Below are 20075 nucleotides of genomic sequence, written 5' to 3'. Positions count from 1 at the left end.
GAGCTCGACTTTGTTCAGACGATCATGAGTCGCTTCTCCCTGTTCCGACTCGCCATTGCAAATTTCGAAAAGCACCTTCTCGTGGACCTACAATTTTTTTTGTTTGCAGATGAAAATGGGGGTGTAGGGTTTTCGATTGGAACCTAATTTATCCCCAAATCATCAATTTGGGGTATGAAACGACGTCATTGTATATGCTTTTTATGATATTATTTCCCGGCAAGTCACAACGGGCGATTTTATATTAAATTAATGACACGGTGGATTTTTCGGCAAGGAGAATCGCCGACATCACTCAAGTTAACATTTTTTAAACTTTACAACATTTAATTAATCGATTGAAAAGTTATGACATCAAAGTCATGATACTATCGGTGGTGTCCTTTCTAGTTTTATTGTCCCTCTCTCTATCTCCAAGAAATGCTCATGTAATCGTCCCGAATCTACTATGAGAATAACAGTCTATTTTAGATCAAAAAAAAAATAACAACTAATTAGAAAATATTGTGAAGTCCATTCCTTCAAGAATTTATGGCTCACAATATGTTGATATTCTAACAATAGGTCAAAAACTATTATGCTAGCAAATTTTTTTTAAATAATAGCAAATATGGTGGCTTCTCTTCTCTATTCCTTTTTGGTAATTGCAAAAATGGTTGGCTTGGCATATTTCCCCTTATGGTCTATATGCCTTTCTTTTACCTTCCCAATAATTTACTAAATGGGTAATCAAATTTCAGGTGTCTAACGCTTTAGAAGTCCCATAAAGGATATCCGAAGGCCCAAAAGATGGAGACCGGCACCAGAGGTTGAAAAGCTTACATCAACTACTTCCTCTTACCATTTTTAGGGTGTATTTATTTTGCAAAAATTAAATAATTTGGAAAAAAAATTTCTCAAAAAATGACCACTTGTATCTAGGTCCTGGTGAGCAAACAAAACATTGGAGTTAATAAAATGCATGTAGAATAAGCGTTAATTAAATTTAATGAAAAAAAATTATCTCCTCTTGAATTTTACACACATAATTAGTTATTATAGTAATTGCAAATCTATCTAACATGGGGTCCCATGATATGATGATCATAATATGATCTCTTCATGGAAAATGGGTAAAGCATTTTACTTGAGAGGAAAATTTCTATAGAGTTGTCAATTCGAGTATAGCAAAGAGAACTCAAATAGTGTAGATTCACCAAGGTCGCGATCGCTAGCAAAACCAATAGTGAATTATTAATTGAAAAAATTCCAGTTGCATATATAACAAATCTAAACCTATTGTAATTGTGCCAATTCAATCCTAAACCTTTTTTTTTAATAATATTTTTATTTTTTGGATTTTTTTATTTTTTTTCTTTTCTTTGCTTTTTCCTTTTCTTTTCTTTTTCCCTTTCTTTTATTTTTCCCTTCCCTTCATCTTCATTGCAAAGAAAAGAAAAAATCAAAAAATCAAAATAATAATAATAATAATATTAAGAAATTGCCACGTCAGCGTCGGCCGGCCAGTTGGCGTCCACGTCAGCGCCGACCGGCCAAAATTTGCCGGATGGACTGATTTAGCACAAATGCAAAAGGTTTAGGACTAAATTTACACACACAAAAAAGGTTTAGAACTGAATTGGCACAATTACAATAGGTTTAAGAATTAAGACTGTTTTGGTAATTTTCCCTATAATCTTATATTAACTTGAGAAAATAATACCTCATTAGAGTATAATGAAAAATGGTAGTAACACGGCATATAATCGGACCATAACCTCGGAGGCAATCTAATTGTAACAAAACCCACTTGAGTTTTGCATGGACGTGTTACAAGCTAAGCATTACAAAGAATATGAACAGTTTTTGAGGCAAAAAAAAAATTATTTTCAAGAGTCACTCGAAAAATATAAGATGACATTATAAGACGATATACAGGAAAGTGAGTTTGGTCTCACTTTTTAGACTTTTCAAAACTACCCTCGGATGAATTAGCAAAAAGCAAAAGAAAAAAAAGAGAGATAAATGGCACATATCTCCTATAACTTCCCATTTTTTACTCTTTATCATGTAACATTATAACTACCTGTTTTCATTTCCTAATAACCAACTCACTTCACATACATGCATAGCGTGTGCTTCTTACGTTAGAAAAGCTACATACTAGTCAAGATAGATTTGGAGAAGATGTCCGATAGGTTGAGATGGGAATTCATTCGTATGACCCTTCTCATGGCTAGACTTCCTAGTTCGTCGGTGGATCTCATTATGTGATGTATTACGACTAACATTATGCAGCTGCTTTGGATTAGAGAACTAAGAGCAGTGTTCTGGCCTTCAAGAGGTGTGAAACAAGAGGATTGGCTTTCGCATTACATATTTGTCCTTTGTATGGAGCGGCTTTCTCACTTAATCATAGATTTAGTTGAGAAGGGTGATTGGAAGCCGTTTCAAACCCGTCGAGGAAGTCTCGTGATCTCTCATTTGATATTTGCAGATGATCTCCTTTTATTCGCTGAAGCCTCTATTGACCAAATGCAGGTTAGTGAACAATAATGCCTCGCAATGCTTCAGGTTGGAAGGTTAGTGCTACTAAATCCAAATTCTATTGTTCTAGGAATGTTCCTCCGCACAAAATGCTCATATCAGTACTATGGGAGGCTTCTCTCTTACAAGTAATCTTGGCAAATACTCAGGACTGCCTTTTGCTTCGTGAACGAGTTACTCGAAGAACTTAAGAGCCTATTGCCAACAAAGTACACAGTATATTGAGTGGGTGAAAAGCTGAAAATCTATTTCTTGCGGGAAGAATCGTCCGGGTTCAATATGTTGCTATGGTTACGCCATTATATGTGATGCAAGTTGCGAAGTTGCTTGCGATAACATGTGAATAGGTCAAGTGAAATAGTTGAAATTTTATTTGGGGAGATGTTCAAGACGAAAAAAAGATGCATCTAGTGAAATGATTTCTGCTTTACCATCAAAGAATTGTCGTGGTTTAAGAACAAGTAATAAAGGATTCCTAACGAAAGTTGCTTGGTCTTTAGTTTCGAAGTGAGAGTCTTTATTCGAGATAAGTATAACTATTTTAAACTATTACCTTATTCCATTCCAACTCGTACAACTTATTCTTTACTCTCAATGAAGTATGGTCTAAATTCTTGGACGGTACGAGATGGGTAATGGCTAATGGGAGAATAGTTCTGGATTAAAGAGTTGGTCCCCTTGTCCATATCTGCTATAATTCCAAATATCGAACGTCTTTGTTCTTGATTTTGTTTGTAAACAACCAATAGAGTCTCACAAGTCTAGCACGTGTTCTGTCTCAATCAATTTTGATCTGAATTTAGTCCATGCTCCCACCTTCAGATTGTGATGGTAATGATTTGTTGGTCTAGGACAGCAATAACAGTGGTTGTTTCTCTGTTAAATAAGCTTACGAATTGATCTCACCGAAACATCAATTGCTTACTAAAAAAACTCTGGAACCTAGTGTGGAAATGGGATGGGTCGCAAAGGGTTAAGAATTTTTTTAGCCTAGTTTTTTACTAGCGTCTACTTATTAATTTATGAAAGATTCCAACGTAAAATTACTGTGGATTCCTTTTGATTGTCTTGTGCCCAATCCTCTAAAACAATTTTACGCATGCTTAGGAATTGTAAGTGTGCAAAGGCTGTTTGGAAAAAGATTTTGCTAGCAAGCTTAAGGGAATTCTTTACCCATGATCTACACAAGCGGTTATTGGCAAATCTATCTGCTTCAACATTTCTGGAAACTTACTGGTGACTAGTTTTTGGTGTGGCTTGTTGGCATTTTTGGAATTGGAGAAACAAAAGATTACTTTAGACGAAACTTTTCTTTTCTCAATTCACTTGTGAGTCGGATTTTGGGATATGTTACGAACATTCTTTTGGTTCTTATGACTGAAAATACATTGTCTTTTCATAGGGAGAAACAAGATAAGTTTGTGGGTTTGACCGTCCCTTTGTCCGGTTGGGTCAAACTTAATTCTGACGGGGTCTCTAAAGGCAACTCGGATCCAACTTCAGTAGGTGGCTTCTTAGTGATTAGTCAGACAATTGGCTTGCGGGGTTCGTATAAACCGTGGTATGCTCTTCGTTCAAAGCAGAACTCTGAGGTTTTTTTTTTTGTCCCCAAATGGCCATATTATTGGGCATTCCTAAGCTTATTGTGGAGTTGGACTCGCAAGCGGTGGTAGGGGTGAGCATGGTCCGAGTTTGGCTAGTCCAACACCTAACCAAGGACCAATTCGCACAATGTTGGTCCCCAATTTTCAGGATTGAGTACCGACCCTGTTGAGCCTGGGACTGAGGACCAAACCAACCCTATGGGTTTGGTCCAATTCCAAGGTCAACTAGGGACTAATTTTTAAATTTTTTGTTTCATTTTTTGTATTTCTTGAAAAGACAAACATACTATTTCAAATTACATATCTATCAACAATGCGACATTAAGCAACCAAACTATGAACACCAGTATATATCAGACAATTGGATTGCGGGGTTCATATAAACCGTGGTATGCTCTTCGTTTAAAGCAGAACGTTGAGGCTTTTTTTTTGGTCCCAAACTGGCCATATCTTTGGGCATTCCTAAGCTTATTGTGGAGTTGGAGTCGCAAGCGGTAGGGGTGAGCATGATTCGAGTTGGTAATTAATCTTCAAATTATTGCGTTTTTTTTTTGTAGCTCTTTGAATAAGAATTTTGTCTACTTATGGTTGTAAGCCAGACCTACCATATTGAGTATCCTTCTTTTAAAAGTAGCCAAATTCAGGACTTAATTATCGATTCAATTTAAAATTGCCTTTTAAATTAATGATATTCATTCCCATTCACTTCTTCTCATCCCCACCTTGCCCCGTGTTAACCAAAACCAAGTAAAAGGGCACATTTCATTCCGAGTCTTGATAGCCATTCCCCTTCATTTCATGTAACCATCACCACATGATCTCCATTCCTAATGACCAAACATGGCCGCCTCAACACCTTTTCTATTGCAAGTCTTGCATTGATCAAAATTCTTAGATGGAAGGATCTCAATGACAAGTTCAGTTCAGCTCTACATGGAAAAGCATGCCCCCAATGGAAATTAAGGGACAAATCCCTTGACATTGATTGGTATCCTTGACATTCTATACTCTTTGTTGGTTTTGATGGAAACAAGTGAAGTCACTAGAGATGTGATTAACTATAACGTGTAAAAAAAAATGGTTTTACCGATTTCAACTTATGGTATCTCTTTTAGCCATTCTACATGAAAATGGAATCTAATTTCAAACCTTTCAGTTGTTCCGACGGAAGCCTAAAGTTTTTCAATTGTTATGGTGGAACCCTAAACCGTTTACTGAAATGTCCAATTAAATTGCACATCTTATTCATTGCTTGAATAAATATGGAAAAAAAAAACAGAAGAGGCCGTTTAAGTTTGCCACGTAACATTTTAATCTTGAGTCGCTTCAGGACAATCCGTAACCAAAGCAGGCTGATCTCGGGATCCTGCATGTTATTTTTCAATGGTAGCCGGTTTGAACTGCGGTTGCTCTCTGGCCGTCTCAAGTATTCGTCGGGTCGAAGTCAAGGGTATTTGGATACACCTTAATCGAGTGTAAGGAAAATCGAGATAAAAAGATCTTCGCCATACATTTTGAATTAGAGTTCACAATACAAGGTCATTTGGAAATTTTCTTTTCGTTTCATTTGTCTTCAAAAATACATATGACTAGCACGATAATAAATTGAGGCGGGGTCCACTCATTTTTTGCAATGAAGGATCAAATTGATATAAAGAGATTCTCCGAGGGCCATTCCAAAATCCAAAAAAAGCCCAAAGTATAGGGGCCATGTTGCAATTTGCCCTTTTACCAATCACCCCCTCCCGAAAAAACCTTTTTCCCGCCATTCCTCCGCGGCCAGGGTCGACAGTACAAGAGGAGGCGCACCGCCCTCTCTTTCGCTCTTGCCTCGCCGTTTCCGACCATTTTCCCTCGACCATTCGCACGAAAGCCCTCGTCCGACCGCCTCTGTCCCTTCCGACCGAGCAGAGGATACCCGAAGATCGATTTCGTCCGCCGCACTCCTTTTCACGCCGAACGGTTTCATGGGTCTCTCGACATTTGGCTCCCGACGACGAGGGGGGAATCGCTCTGGCTGATCCGCGCGAGCGTCGAGCATCTCCGGTCTCACTTCGCCTCGAATCCTTTCCCGTAAGTTGAAATGGCGTTCTTCGATCCGTTTCTAAGCAATTTGTTGAGAGGGGTTCGATCGAGGAAAGTCAATTTCTATGTCGGGCTTTTGCACGACACATGTTTGTCGAAATGGGTCGCTCAGATTTCTTTTCCTTCAGAGCTTCCTTTGGGAGCTGGGCTTTCGTTTTGTACGCGTGGAAGCTCTGGGTCTCCGCTACATCGTGTGCTGTTTTTATTGAAGGTGCTGGTTTGGCATTTAGAGTTAATAATTTGCATATTATGGACAAGTATTTCGACGAGGACACTTATCTTCGGTGAGAATAGGGAATTGAATGACCAAGACCTTATGCAAAAGTGTTAAATTTTGGATTTCTCTCTTTTTTTTAAGGAAACAAATAGACTTGAACTGGAAAAATCATTGACGAACAATTATTGATTCATACTAGAGTTTTTTTTTTTTTTTTGGTAAGGTGATTCATACTAGAGTTTGGACGCATTAAATATAAATATTCGCTTTATAGCCAAACTGCAAACTATAGAGAACCCATCAAGGCGCCCGTGTGTTATTATAAATGGGTGTTATGGAGAAAGTTCATCACAATTTGCTTGATTGTTAAATCTTCGAATATCATTGGCCCGCATGCATCCACTAGTGACTTTGACCATTTTCAGTCACCGAGTTAAAATTTTTTGTTATTTTAATTATTATTCTACTCATATAATTCAGATGGAAAAATTAAAGGTGCTTTTTGGTGCAAGGGAATTATAGCGGGATAAGAGTAAGAACATGATGCTTAGTTTCACAATGTTTTCAGTTCTTTTGGATTACAATTAAAATGATAATTGAGGGGTAACAAATTTAAAAACAGAAGTAGTTTGTTGATTGCAACTGGAATAGCTCCTCTTGAATTGCGATTATGTGAATGTCTTGATTTTTTGGAGGCCGTGATGGAAAGAAAGTTTGTCGTCCTTAGAAAAGCATTATTTTGATCCAGAAACTAATGAACAAAATTTAATTGCAGACTTGGCCACATCTAATTTGTGTGTAAATGCTCTATTGGTTTCTCCAGAAAAGAATGTTATCAGATGATGGCATAAGTAGCTTAATTTTCTGTGGCCTGAAGAGAAATTATTAGCGGTAACATGTGTTGGCTTTCTGCTATGGAAACTCTTGCGGTACTAGCCAGTGACCAGCTCAAAGAACACATACGGTGATTAATACCTATTTGACCACTAAAACTCACATTGCCTTGTGCTAATTGCCACTATTTTAATGAGCAATGTGGACATTTGCTGCTGCACTCGGATGAACAACAGTGAATCTAGCTGGGTAGAAGGCACTAATTATAACTGTGAATGTGCCATCCGTATAAGATATCGCATATACAATGTGGAGTTGGTTATCCCATTTAAAGTTGATCAATAAACTTACATATATTTGTTAGTTTGCATCCTTATTCGTATTTGTTGTTGATTAGTCTAGTTAATCTTTGTGCTTTCAGAGACAATAAAAGATAAACCCAGAAGACAGTTTGTCCTTTTACTGATGGGAATAATGGAATATGTTAGATATCTAATATGCTTTTATTTTTATGTATGTTAGATATCTAATATGCTTTTATGTTTATGCATCTTTGTATTTCCTCTTTGGGTGGTACCAGATAATTGTTTGCTTTAATTTACGTGCTATGCACGTGTTTTCTATCCACATAGATTAGAGGCCGATTGCCCTACTGCCACCAGGCTTCACCTGTTTCAGTATCTCATGTTTGGGGTTTAGTTTCTTGCTCCTTTTCTTCCTAATCTCCTACCCATAAGCCATTTCTGGGAACAAGATAATGTTTCGAACTGGAGCGAATCTCTTTTTAAGGAGCTTTAAAGTTTCGACATCCTGTGATTTCTTCTTAAGTTTGTCATGTCTCATGTCATATTCTTCTGTAGCTGTGTATCTGAAAGATGGTTTGTTAATTTACAGGTAGTATCTGTTGTCTGTCCCTTTAGGAAAAATGGGTAAAGATGAAATGCCGTTAATTACTCGGAGAACCACCAGGTCATCTGCTGCCACAGCAATTTCAACCAAGAATAATGTTGTTGAAAGTACAAAATCATCCAATATATGCTCTCCATCACCCAATGATCTTTTGTATGGAGGAGAACCCATTGATTTGGATGTACTGTTGTCTAACTTTCCAGGTAGACATCCTCAAATACGTGAGCTTTTGCAGATTTTGGGTCCTTCGAATACTCCCATGCTTCCTGTCTTTGTTTATGGTGGTCCTTCAACTGGAAAAACCAGTATAGTTCTGCAGTTATTTAGACATCTGAATCGACCCTTTGTCTATTCGAGCTGCCGCACATGTTACAGTCCTAGAATACTGTTTGAATCTGTTCTGAATCAGCTGTCATATCATCGAAAGAATGCAACAAATGGATATTCAAGTGTAAAGCGATGCGAAAAGCCATCTGATTTTGTGAATTTTATTCGTGAAGCCTTGGTTGGTATTGTGAAGAGTCTTAAGGAGAATATGGGAATATCAAAGTCTAGCAAGAAGCGAGAGCGATCGATTGATGGAAACATGGTCTACTTGATATTTGACAAACTAGAGCTTGTTAGGGATTGGGATAAAAGTTCCAGCATATTGCCATTGTTATTCAATCTTGATAGCATCCTCAACATTCCTGAGGTTGGGTTAATCTTTATCAGCAGTACTCCTCCCGATACATTCTACTCAAGTATGGGTTACATAGAGCCTATCCCTATTTATTTTCCTACCTATAGTGAAGATGACCTTCGCCAAATTCTTGTGAGAAACCAAGCAAATCCGAAGCTCTATTCCTCCTTCCTTGAGTAAGTTGCTTATGCTAATCTTCTTGTTCAATATTATTTATCATATTCTGCGTACAATTTTTTTTATCTAACTTGTTTCTGCATTTTTTTGTTGCCAAGTGTGGTACTGAGGCCTTTCTGCAGAATCACTAGAAGGTTGGATGAATTATCAGCCATCTTTTCGCCATTATTCGTCGAATATTGCAAACCTCTAAATGACCTGGCAATTGTTCCCAATGAGGATCTGAAGAGAAAGTTATTTAGTAATCTTCAGCCTCATATATCTCTTTCTCTGAATGAGACATTTAGAGTTCTAAGTCAGTCTTCCTTTGGAGCTGAAAGAACTAAGGACAGAGAACCAAGAGGCAGCAAGAGGAAAGTAGGAACCTGTGAGGAATCTGATGAGTTGGATTTTCACATGTCTACCTCAGCAAAGTACCTTCTTATCTCAGCATTCCTTGCTTCGAGAAACCCAGCAACTCTTGATGCATCACTTTTTGACTCCCGCGGTGGTTCCGATGGCCGAAAACGTCGACGGAAGTAAGTGCCTTTTTCATGTAGTCATGCCATTATCCATTTTATCTGCAGTGAAACTTATGCTGGTAGCCATCTGCAATTGATGTCCACAATCAAAATGCTAATATTTGTTATTTTCGTTACTCAAGTTGAACAAATTCCTTTTCTGTCGATTTAACTTGCTTGGCTCTTTCCTACGAAGCGCATCATAATTGATTGAACATCCAAAGTTTTTAATTTTCACTGCAACTCTTGGTGTTCACCCTGAAGCTTTCTTGGAGGAGATAACCTCTTTTTACTTCTCAATGCTTCATCCTCTTATTGAAAGCTAAGAATTGGCTGAGTCTTTTTATTCTTTTCGTGACAAATTTTGAAGATTCAAATCTATCAAATGCCAAAATTCTGGAAGGTGCGGCACCAGGTGTAGCCACAACATTTAAAAAGATGGCCCTATGTTTTATGCAGTAGCTCCCTTGTTTTCTGTCTCACCTTTTCTCTAGTTTTGGACTAGCCCCAAGTGCAATTAAATTCCATCTCCTCTGAACGGAGACTAATCTCTTAGTCTGAGCAATTTCCACATCCTTAGCATCATGTTCTGTCAGAAGGTTGATCTCATTGCACCTAAGCCCTCATTGCTGGCATAAATTGATTGGACCCTTATGTGACCAGAGTTCACAAAATGTTCATATGTTCAGTATGAAGGCTTCCCAGGGTGCCGCTAAGCTTTTGTTACAAAATCTCACGTTTTCCTACCGAACTAACCTAGCTGCCTTGGACTTCCTCATCTCAGAGTCTTAATCTCCCGTTATCTGTTTTCTTTTCTTTAACTTCCTGCTCCTCCTCCAATTAAGAAGGCTCCCTTGGCCCTCACTAGACTTATTATTGCTTGAGGTTTCTTTTGCGCTTGTATCAATAGGCTTATTTAAAATAGGTATGTCTGGTCTATCTAAAAATCCTCATACTATGCCCTTATCACTGTTTGGGAAGCATTCGTAAGAAACTCTTCTGCTGTTATCAGGGGGGACAACAATATCATTATGTGACCAACAGAAAATTGTAGCTCTTGGAAACAGTTGAATCTCCCTGTCCCCATCACTTCTTACCAAAGGGTCTTTTCATCTAGTTTACTCTCCTCCACTAATGCATGGAATTTAATCTTCCTTCACTTGCTGTGAAATTCTGACCGATTTTTACATGCAGCTTCTACCTCCATGAAATGAGAAGATTGATGATACTTTAATATCTGTGCCCCTTTCTTCTGATAACAATCTCAAAACAGGAAGCCTCCTCGTTTTAGGTTGTGGAGACAATAGATAGGCGACTCCGGCAAAGAAAGTTCTGCTGGGTCGCATGCTTGATGGACCTTAGCAGCATCTTTTTATTTTCTCATACGGAAGTAAAGCACCACCAATTCGAACACAAGCTTCCACAGGAATTAAAAGGCCTTTTTTTTTGTTTTGCAAAACCATATTCTACCACTGTATAGCTGTGCCTATCATGTGCAAAAATTTCTGCCAAGTAAATTCTTCCTTTTTCTATTGGGCTGCAAAGATGTACTTATGAGAATCTTTTGGTGCAAATTCTTCATGATCCATTCAAAGCCAGTGGATTCGGTCCTCACCCTGCATTATGAATCAATTATGGCCTCTATTGCTATTTTGCATCTCGAATGATTACTGTCTCGGTCAAAATCAAAAGTTATTATTCTATCAATAAGTTGAATCATGTACTGCACCAGGAGAGAAAGAAGCCCTCTTGCCTTGTTTTGCTCTTTTCCTCAGGAATAGTCCTTCCTGTGTAGCTGGCATCACAATAAAAGTTGCGTCAGTTGATATAACCAGTTGCTCAATGTTTATTAGCGGATAAGTACCACTTTGTGCTCCCCAGCGTTTCATCATCAATCTGGGTCACAGCCTTCTTTATGCTTGAAATAACTTGTTAGTTGAATTGGGACCTGGGACCATAACTACTCCCAAAGTTTGCACGAAGGTCTTAATTATAGATAATAATAATGGGAGAAGATCTGAAACATCTCTGCAAGACATGCATGGCACTGCAAGAACTGATGCATTGTCCTGGACGATCTCAGGATTACATGAATTCATTTTAACTCTGGACAGAAAGATTGAATTTTCTTCCTTTCTTCTTAGCTCGTTGGTAAGTGTCATCTTATTCTTTCTTTTGTGGAGACTCATTCCTGCTTTCTGATGTCTTTTTCTCCAGTCTTTGAGGTATCATCTGCTTTATTAAAAACTTCTCATTTGCAGGCATTCTGAAACGGTGAAGGGGCAAAAGGAAGCTGAAGAAGAGGAACTACTCACTAAAGGACCTGGAAGTTTCCCATTGGAGAGGCTATTAGCAATATTTCAGTGTATTATATCTGGAGCCGAAGATACCCTTGGCGAAGAGGTGCAGGTGGAGGATTCTTTGGAAGTTGAAGGCCAAAGCGGCCCACTCATGTCTGATGTTCTCTTGCAACTGTCTAGTCTCTGCAATGCTAATTTCATCGTGAAAGGAGGAACCTGCCCTCTCGAGGGCTCCACACGGTATCGATCAGTGGTATCAGAGGATCTTGCTCTCAAGGTAACTATCCTATCTAATAATGATTCCAAAATGTGCCTACATGCGACTTTCATTTTGCCTTTCTATTGGGTTCATGAGTGTGAATATGACGATAGGTGGCAAAAAGCGTGAAGTTCCCTCTGGCAAAGTACGTGTATAGAAGATGATGCCATGGAGCGCGACCTCGGGATCACAATTGAGCCACTAAAACACAAGAGAACGTGGATATGAAGTACTGGAATGTAATGAGTAGTAAAAGTTCCGATCAACGATTGAAAATGCCAAGCTCAATATGGAGGGAGCCAATTCTTTTCCCATTCCCGCTCGTAAGGCACTTGGAGTGCATGTGAGAAGGAGAGCGATTGTTTATTCTCCAAGTTGTTCAAGGATCAGAAGTGATAATAGCAGGAAGTGTGTCTGATTTTTCGGCTTTTGTCCGACTTGTACATACGCATCAGATTGTCAGCGAGTCTTGGTTAATTGTAATTCTTTTTCTTTAGTGAGTCATGAACTTAAGAATAGATGGTAGAGAATCAGTGAGAATAGGATCTGTCATTCTTTTGAAGTTCTGCTAATTGGACTGCTTACCCCAGAAAAGTCCCTCCCGGCAATTTGGACTTCCATGTCTTTTTGAGGTCACTTGCGTGACTTGTTGCTGTGATTAAATCTTCAATCCATTTATAACAATCAACTTCTTGTCCAATGTACTTTATATGGTCAATTAATCAATGCTGTCTGCTGCTGTAACATGTCTGCCATGCCTCTCCGTGGGGGAGATTCTACAGACCCGTTTAGGTGGAGAAGTTTTTATATGAACTTACCACGTAGGGTTACTTTTTATTTGGATGGTCGAATCTGGTGGGACCCACCTAAGATCTATAATTTATAATAACCCGGATTTAGTTTAGTGTATGTTCTATGTTCATGAAATAATTTCTCCGAGAGACGTAAAATGGATTGTTTTAATCCATGAACCTGTAACTTGCTATAGCCGATTAAGATCAAATTTATGAACTGTTATTGGTAGAGGAACCACTGTCTGGTAACGTTACTTTTAAAAATCACTGAATTACTAGTCTTGGCCTTGGATGGTTTTGTCAATGCAGATTGAATTGTTACCACATTAAGCAGTCACACGGTGGGTCTGACCGAATAAAATGAACAATTTCTATTTCCCTACAGAAGTTAGCCATATATCAAATAGGGGTGAGTAAGATGGACCGCCCAAACCGGGACTGGACCGGACCGGACCGGACCGACCGGTTTGGTCCGGTTCTTGGGAATATCGGTCCGGTTCCCGGTTCCTAAAAGTGGAACCGGTTTCAAGGCGGTCCGGTTCCCGGTTCTAGGGTGGGAACCGGACTAATCGGACCGGACCGATAAATATATATTTTTCTAATTTTTTTATACATATAATATTTAATATATATATGAAAAATATTTAATATTGGTCCCATTGGAACCGATTGTTCAATTTTTTCATATATTATATATATTTTTCCAATTTTTTCCATCGCCTTATGGGATCAAATTAAAACTACAAAGGAAAGAACGGAACAATCGGTTCCCGGTTCACAAATAATATTGAATATTGGTCCCATTGGAACCGGTCCAAGGTCCCAAGACTAGCCGGTCCGGTCCCCGGTCCTAGAAATTGGGAACCGGTCCTCTCGGTCCGGTTCTCGGTTCTTGAGTTGGACCGGACCGGATCGGAAATCGCTCACCCCCGATATCAAAGATTATACGTGTCAACGTGCAATCTCTCCTGCTCGTCTTCAAGCGACGAGATCCTCCTACCGTCCGCTCTGCGTGCCACGAAGAGCAGAAGTACTTTCTTATTTTATTGAGACACGTGGTATCGATGTGGCGTACATCAAGCGCCACATCCAGAACAAAAATTGAAAACTCAAAAAGAAAATTGAAGACCGTGTCGTCTTCACTTCAGCATTGTTGTTGAAGGAGGGCCTTTTTAAGGGAGCTTTTGTTTCTTTCTGTGATGCAGAGAGCCGCGCTCGCTGTTGGAGAGGACTTCTGGGGGAAGGAGCATTGTTGATGCTTTGAGACTTTTTGTACGCGTGGACATCGCGTCACCTAACAATGCTCGACCTCCATCGGATGAGGTGGGATCCATGTGCGCCCCACTCGATCTGAAGGCGAATTTTTGGGCTCCCCTGTACTTGGAGCATGTGAGTACATCTCGGGCTGACCGTGACGCAATCGCGTTGTACATCTTAACATACAGGAAAAAGTCTTCAACTCACTAGCAGCTTTCCTAGAGTATCCCATAATCAAACAACAAGTTTCGGACGTATCTTCTGGGAGAGCTACTTAGCCACCAGAAAGGAGCTTCAGGGTCGAGGAAACCGCCGATGACGTACATGGTCACGAGACATCCGGACACCACGAAAGGAACGATTCCCAGCCCGGTGTTTCTGCACAATACAACATACGTACCACAAGCAAAGGCCAGCACCATCGCGAGTATCGCGACGTACATGCTGTACGACGCGACCTTGGCGTATCTTACCCGTAGCCTATCGCTCACGAAACAAGTATCGAATTGTAAGAACAATGCCAGGATTGAGAAACCGAACGCTGTGACGTTAGAAATCACAAAGGCTTTAAATGCTGCCCTGCCAGCAAGAACCGCCATTCCTTGGTCCGGTCCGGCCTGGTGATAACCTCCGGGCATCGTGAAGGAGGCGGCAAAGGTGACTGTTGCTATTAGCACTGCCACTAGCAGTTGAAGGTCGATGATGCTTCTTTTTGAGGAATCAAAATTTTCTGGGTTGGAGGTATTACTTCCTGCAATCATAGACGCAGCTGGTCGACCCTTAACAGATTGCTCGTCTAACCTCTTCTTAACATGCTCGACAACCCAGTCTTGATAAAACGGCATTCCATGAGATCCTTTCAACACATGATAAACTTTTGCAGCTTGGTAGCCGACCTAAAATTGTACAGGATGTATCAATTAACAAGTGGTCTTTCCCAGCGAAATACTTCGAGACCCTCACTTTACACACTCAAAATCCATCTATAACAAGCAGAACTCCCGGCAAGTCCTAAAACATAACGGAGAATTCATTGAATTCATCTCTTTTAGATTGGGTAGCAGGTTGATAAAACAAGAAAATAGAGTTTCCCGGATTAAACAGTTACAGTTTCGAGTATCTTATTTCTAAATGAAATTATCTAGGAATTGTTTGAAGTCCTTTTCTCAGATGGGGTAGAGTGCAGGTTCTCTTTTTCACCTAAAAAACTGTTTGAAAGTGGGCAGAAAAGAAACAGAAGGAATTTACCTAAAAACTGTACAAAATTCTCTGATCCATTCATATGAACGTGGCAAGATAGTTGTTTCAAAGTCAAAAGGCACATATAAACTTTTGGATTTGGATTCTTTAAGTTACATGTTAAAGTCACTTCTAAAGTGGTTGGCACATCAGCAGGAGAGCCATTAGACAGTCCAGATTTATTCTGCATTTTTCCTTCTATTTCCTTTTCTTTTCTTTCCTTTTCTCTTTACCCCTAATTTTAGAGGAACCCAACCCCAAATGTTTTGCATTGTTTGTTTCCACCTGAAATGAGTATCACCTGGGCCACAGTTTCTAATGATACCGAAGAAATTACTCTGCGAGTGAAGAAATTGAGCTCTATGGTGTTCAACCAAGCATACCTCCTCATGAGCAGAAAAAATGTCAAGGGCGGTCAAATGATCCTTATTTGCAGCCAAACGGTCCACCCTCTTGTCTCGTGCAAGTATGTAGATGAGGTTGTGTTGTCTATGAAGCGCAGCCAAATGCAGAGCCGTGTTTCCATCAGTGTCTTGTTCGTTGACAAGATCCTCCAGGTTTGGCATCCTTAGCATGTACTTGACAGCATTTACTTGTCCACCAATAACAGCTGCATGTAGAGCCGTTTGCCCTTTGGTGTTTATTATGTCACAAGCATCAGGACAGGATCTAAAAAGCTCATCAATGACATTGACGTGGCCCTGAAAGGCTGCAATGTGAAGAGCCGATTGCCCCTCTTTGTCTAAGTCGTATGCCGCAGAAGCGTCGTGTTGCAGGAGCAGTCGAACTTCTTTCACTTTGCCGATGCAAGAGACATAATGAAGAGGAGTCCACCCCATATCATCTCCTTCTGTGATTACTTCTGGTCTCTCCTCCGCAATTTTCCACCAACCTTTGCATATAAAATAGGAATATGTCATGATTTAGATTGTTTTTAGCATCTGGACATATATATGTCACGATACCTACTGGTCAGTGAGCAATACATTGCGGTATGCAGAGCTGTCAATCCCTTAGGGCCCTTATGAGAGGACGACGACGAAAAAGCACCTAAAATCAGCTCAGTGGTATGAGAAAGTCCTCTATTTGCTGCAAGATAAAGCGGGGACTCATCAGCAGCATTAGTAATATTGCATAGGTGACGATCTTCTTCAATCAGCAACTTCACCACCCAATGATGGCCTCCTCTTACTGCATAGTGCAGCGCGGTATCCTTATGCAAATTCGGCTTTCGAAGCAGCTCTTTGCATGCGTCAACTTGTTCTTTTTCAACGACCCAATGCAGTGATTTTGCCAGATCAATGAAGACTCGAACCGCTCTGTAGCTTCCCAATTTGGCAGCAACGTGTAGGGGAGTGTCTCCTCTGCAGTTACCCTGCCAAAGAAGGGACGGTCCCCATGGACATTGAAGGAGATGTTCGATGAAATTCACCTGCTTGTATTGAGCAGCAACGTGAAGAATGTTGTTGTCCTTCGGCGTTGTTTGGTGGAAAAGGGCCTCTTCATCTTCTGAAATGATTTTCAGGTAATCAGAGTCTCCTGATCTTGCAGCCTCATACACTTTAGGATCCATTCTCCCTCTGTCTCTACAATTCCCAGGATAAAAGTGAACTTATCAATATAAGCAGAGAGAACTTTCTGAGATATTAACGGTTTCTTTAAGCTTCTCAAAAGTAGAGCTAAAAAGCTAAAGAAAGGTCGTTGCGGGCGACATGGGGAGGGCCTGCAAGCGCTGGCGAGGGGCTCGCAGACCCTTGCCCACCGGACCGCCCTGACCCTGACCCTCCTCCTCCTCCTCCACCTCCGACCGATCGACCGACCACCGCGAAACAGAAACAGAGCATGGAGCCCAGTTGAAGTTTATAATGCGCAAGCCTCAAACGTTACCTGCAACTCAATTCGATATTGCCATCATCAGGCAACGGAGCCAAGCACGGAGCGTCGCTCTTTTCGCTCGCTCCGGACGACCAGCAACTGCAGATCATCGGCGGACCGCCACACGACCGACGACCCCCACGCGGCCACTTAAGGCAGCAACGCACCGGAAGACGGCTTCGTCAGCGGGGGCTCCAAACGAGCGGCGACTTCAAGACGGCGGCTCCAGAGGGGTGATCTCCGGCCGGCAAGACCGGCGGCTCCACAGACAGGGTCGCTGCCGTGGGAGGTCGACGAGATGAGGGGAGCTGAGAGACAGGGGTAGAAGGAGATGCTGATGATGAAGGATAGGAAGCGAGAAGGAGAGAGACGAATTTAAGCCTGTGCTTGCGGTTGTTGAGAGAGAGAGAGAGAGAGAGGGTTTGACGGCCGTGACTCGCCGGTCGTACGCCGGCCGTACGGCGGAGGGTCGTCGGCCGCCACCGGTCAAGACGGGGGGGCGCCTCCCACTCGCCACCTCTGCATTGACTCTTGACAGCACCGTGCCTCTCGGTGCAAGAGTCGTGCCGCCGGCCAAAAAATAAGAAAAGAAAATAAAAAGGAAAAAGGGTTACCTTGGACTTTGCTTGATGACTGGTTGACCGGATATTGACGTTGCACGTGGATCTCCCGGCACGCCACGATTCATTCACGGTTAAAGAAAACGATTAATACCACCAAAAATCTCAAACTGATACGCCTGTAATACTCTATATTAATTTTTGCTAAATTTTATTGTTAAATTACTTTGTTAAATGATATCAGGTAATTGACGGATATACCAGTTTTGAGTTTTACCCTCTATTTATTACATGTGTATCAGTTTGTGATTTTTTTTTTTTGCATTAATTCAATTTAACTGAAATTAACGGAAGGTAAATTTATCACAAACGTGCCGAAATTGGGTTTTTTGGGATCAAAAAATTAGTTTGGGGTTAATTTGGCACAGGTATACCAGTTTTGGGTTTTTAGTGGTCAAAAATTTAGTTTGGATAAATTTGTCACAGGTGTACCAGTTTGGGGTTTTTCATGGTATTAACCCTAAAGAAAATATGTATACTTAAAAGTTAGGAAAATCCCGAAATGGGAAAAATATTTCATTGAAAAATGATTTCTCGGAAAATATTTCTTTTCATCTTGAAGTTCTTTTCCATTAAGTAGTTATTCATAGCCGATAAAAAAAGTTCACAAGTAAGAATATATATGTCCTTGTTGGTTTCATTTTCCTTTTGAAAAAAAAAATCCAAGACGTTTTTCCAAATGTGGTGCCTGTCCATTTTATGCTTCCGATTGTGGTAAAAAAAGGCACCGTTATTAACGGGGAATAACGATGCGATCACCATAGCCCCGTTCAAAATAAAATTTGGAAGGATGATATCGTTTTTTCTAGGTACTTGTTCACTCGTCAACGCTAAGTAAAAAAGATGAAATAATAAATTATGACATGTTAGCATTTTTCGTTAATCAAATCAGATGGAACTACCAGATGGATTTGATTGCATCTATTTGGTAAACTATGATTTGGGTGTATTTTATGAAAGTCTTAGGATTCAATTACACGTTCACAACAATTTTTAAGATTTTTTTATACACTTATTCCTAAAAGATATTCAAAAGAATTTTCTTTATAACTTTTTAAGTAAATAATATCCCATATTATGGTCCTATATTTATGTACTAAGCATAATCGATAACAAAACAACAACATTTAAATGGAATATTCAAGAAATAGTTTCAATATTTGCCGAATTCACAATCTTATTATTGGTCGGACTTAATCCTACTACAACAATTCTCTCAATGACAAGGCCACATAAATTCAATCTACCTAAAAGCAAAAATTAAAAGGAATAAACCAGAAAAAAGATTTTACATTTGCAGAATTCACAATCTCATTGCTTGGATTCAAACCACGTAATGGCCCCGTTTGGTTCAGCCTTGGAAATGGGCTTTCGAGAATGCTGAACCGTTTGGTTCAGTTTTCGGCCTAGTATTGATCAAATGCTAGCATTTAGAATGCCGAAAGCCCAAAGCTAGTTCGGACCAGCTTTGGGCTTTCGGCATTTCACAAATGCTGAAAAAAAAATTTCCCTTCCCAAACTACCCTCACTCAAACTTTAATATTCCGATTTTCCCCCCTTATCACTGTTCATCTTCTTCACGAAAGCGTGGCAGGCGCGGGCTGCCAACGATACCGGATTTGGACAGCGAAGAGCCAGCGAGGGGTCGGCGAGGTCGCGCAACCCTCGCCGGGGGTTGCCCGACCTTAGGCGATGGCCACCAACGCTAGATCTGGCTCGTCGGCGGCCGTAGCCCTTCGCCGGCTTCGGCGAAGGGTAATTTTTTTTTTAATAAAAAAGGGTCTTAAAGCCCTTTGCAAAAACAAATTTAGCCAAATACTATTTTTGCCAAAGTAGCTTTACAAAATTTTATTTACTAAACGGCATTTGCATTTCCCCAAGGGACTTTAACCTAAAGGTATTTGTATTCCCCAAATGGCCCTTATCAAAATTAAACCAAACGGGCCCAATATGATGGCTCTATGTTATGCTTTGAGTGCTTCAAGTTTTAGCGTTTGTGCGATTTGATCCTCTGAGTTTTATTTTATTTAATCAAGTCTTTAAACTTTTTGAGTTTGTACGATTTGATCCTCCAAAATTTATTTTGCGCAATAAAGTCTTCTGACTTTCTCGATTTGTGCAATCGAATCTTTCGGTTAACCACTCTAACTAAGCCGTCGAATTAATCAACGATGTGGCGCTGGTTACGTGATGCTAA

General features: G+C 40.2%; 2 protein-coding genes across 3 annotated transcripts; one reads left to right on the top strand and one right to left on the bottom strand.

The window, feature by feature from the left end:
- Nucleotides 1-5860: 5860 nt before the first annotated feature.
- Nucleotides 5861-12793, top strand: LOC115691323 (origin of replication complex subunit 5). Of its 2 annotated transcripts, none has more exons than XM_056305736.1 (5): nt 5861-6203; nt 8187-9033; nt 9133-9552; nt 11796-12111; nt 12207-12793. In XM_056305736.1, exons 2-5 carry the CDS (start codon nt 8192-8194, stop codon nt 12255-12257), a joined length of 1629 nt encoding a protein of 542 aa, XP_056161711.1. In that variant the 5' UTR covers nt 5861-6203; nt 8187-8191; the 3' UTR covers nt 12258-12793. The 2 variants fall into 2 exon arrangements, with proteins under 2 accessions (XP_056161711.1, XP_030473776.2); XM_030617916.2 differs by having other exon boundaries at nt 5862-6203; nt 8161-9033.
- A 1498-nt stretch (nt 12794-14291) lies between these two features.
- Nucleotides 14292-17750, bottom strand: LOC115691329 (uncharacterized). The gene is made up of 4 exons (XM_030617926.2): nt 17271-17750; nt 16353-16969; nt 15767-16275; nt 14292-15040 (listed from the first exon to the last, which is right to left on the bottom strand). The coding sequence occupies exons 1-4, from the start codon at nt 17366-17368 to the stop codon at nt 14363-14365; spliced, it is 1902 nt and encodes a 633-aa protein (XP_030473786.2). The 5' UTR covers nt 17369-17750; the 3' UTR covers nt 14292-14362.
- Nucleotides 17751-20075: the final 2325 nt, after the last annotated feature.

Source organism: Syzygium oleosum, unplaced genomic scaffold (genome assembly GCF_021117445.2).
Source record: "Syzygium oleosum isolate NSW1041296 unplaced genomic scaffold, Sole_v2.1 Sole_v2.39, whole genome shotgun sequence".
Taxonomy (NCBI): domain Eukaryota; kingdom Viridiplantae; phylum Streptophyta; class Magnoliopsida; order Myrtales; family Myrtaceae; genus Syzygium; species Syzygium oleosum.
This window is presented reverse-complemented; position numbering and strand designations above follow the sequence as displayed.

Excerpts from the sequence above, each read along its gene's own strand:
- LOC115691329 (XM_030617926.2), bottom strand. The coding sequence starts at position 17,368 with ATGATCTGCAGTTGCTGGTCGTCCGGAGCGAGCGAAAAGAGCGACGCT. Across the intron at positions 16,970-17,270 it reads AATATCGAATTGAGTTGCAG|AGACAGAGGGAGAATGGATC; the intron begins GTAACGTTTGAG and ends TGGGAATTGTAG. Across the intron at positions 15,041-15,766 it reads TTTTTTCTGCTCATGAGGAG|GTCGGCTACCAAGCTGCAAA; the intron begins GTATGCTTGGTT and ends GTACAATTTTAG.
- LOC115691323 (XM_056305736.1), top strand. The coding sequence starts at position 8,192 with ATGGGTAAAGATGAAATGCCGTTAATTACTCGGAGAACCACCAGGTCA. Across the intron at positions 9,034-9,132 it reads CTCTATTCCTCCTTCCTTGA|TGTGGTACTGAGGCCTTTCT; the intron begins GTAAGTTGCTTA and ends TTTGTTGCCAAG. Across the intron at positions 12,112-12,206 it reads CAGAGGATCTTGCTCTCAAG|GTGGCAAAAAGCGTGAAGTT; the intron begins GTAACTATCCTA and ends ATATGACGATAG.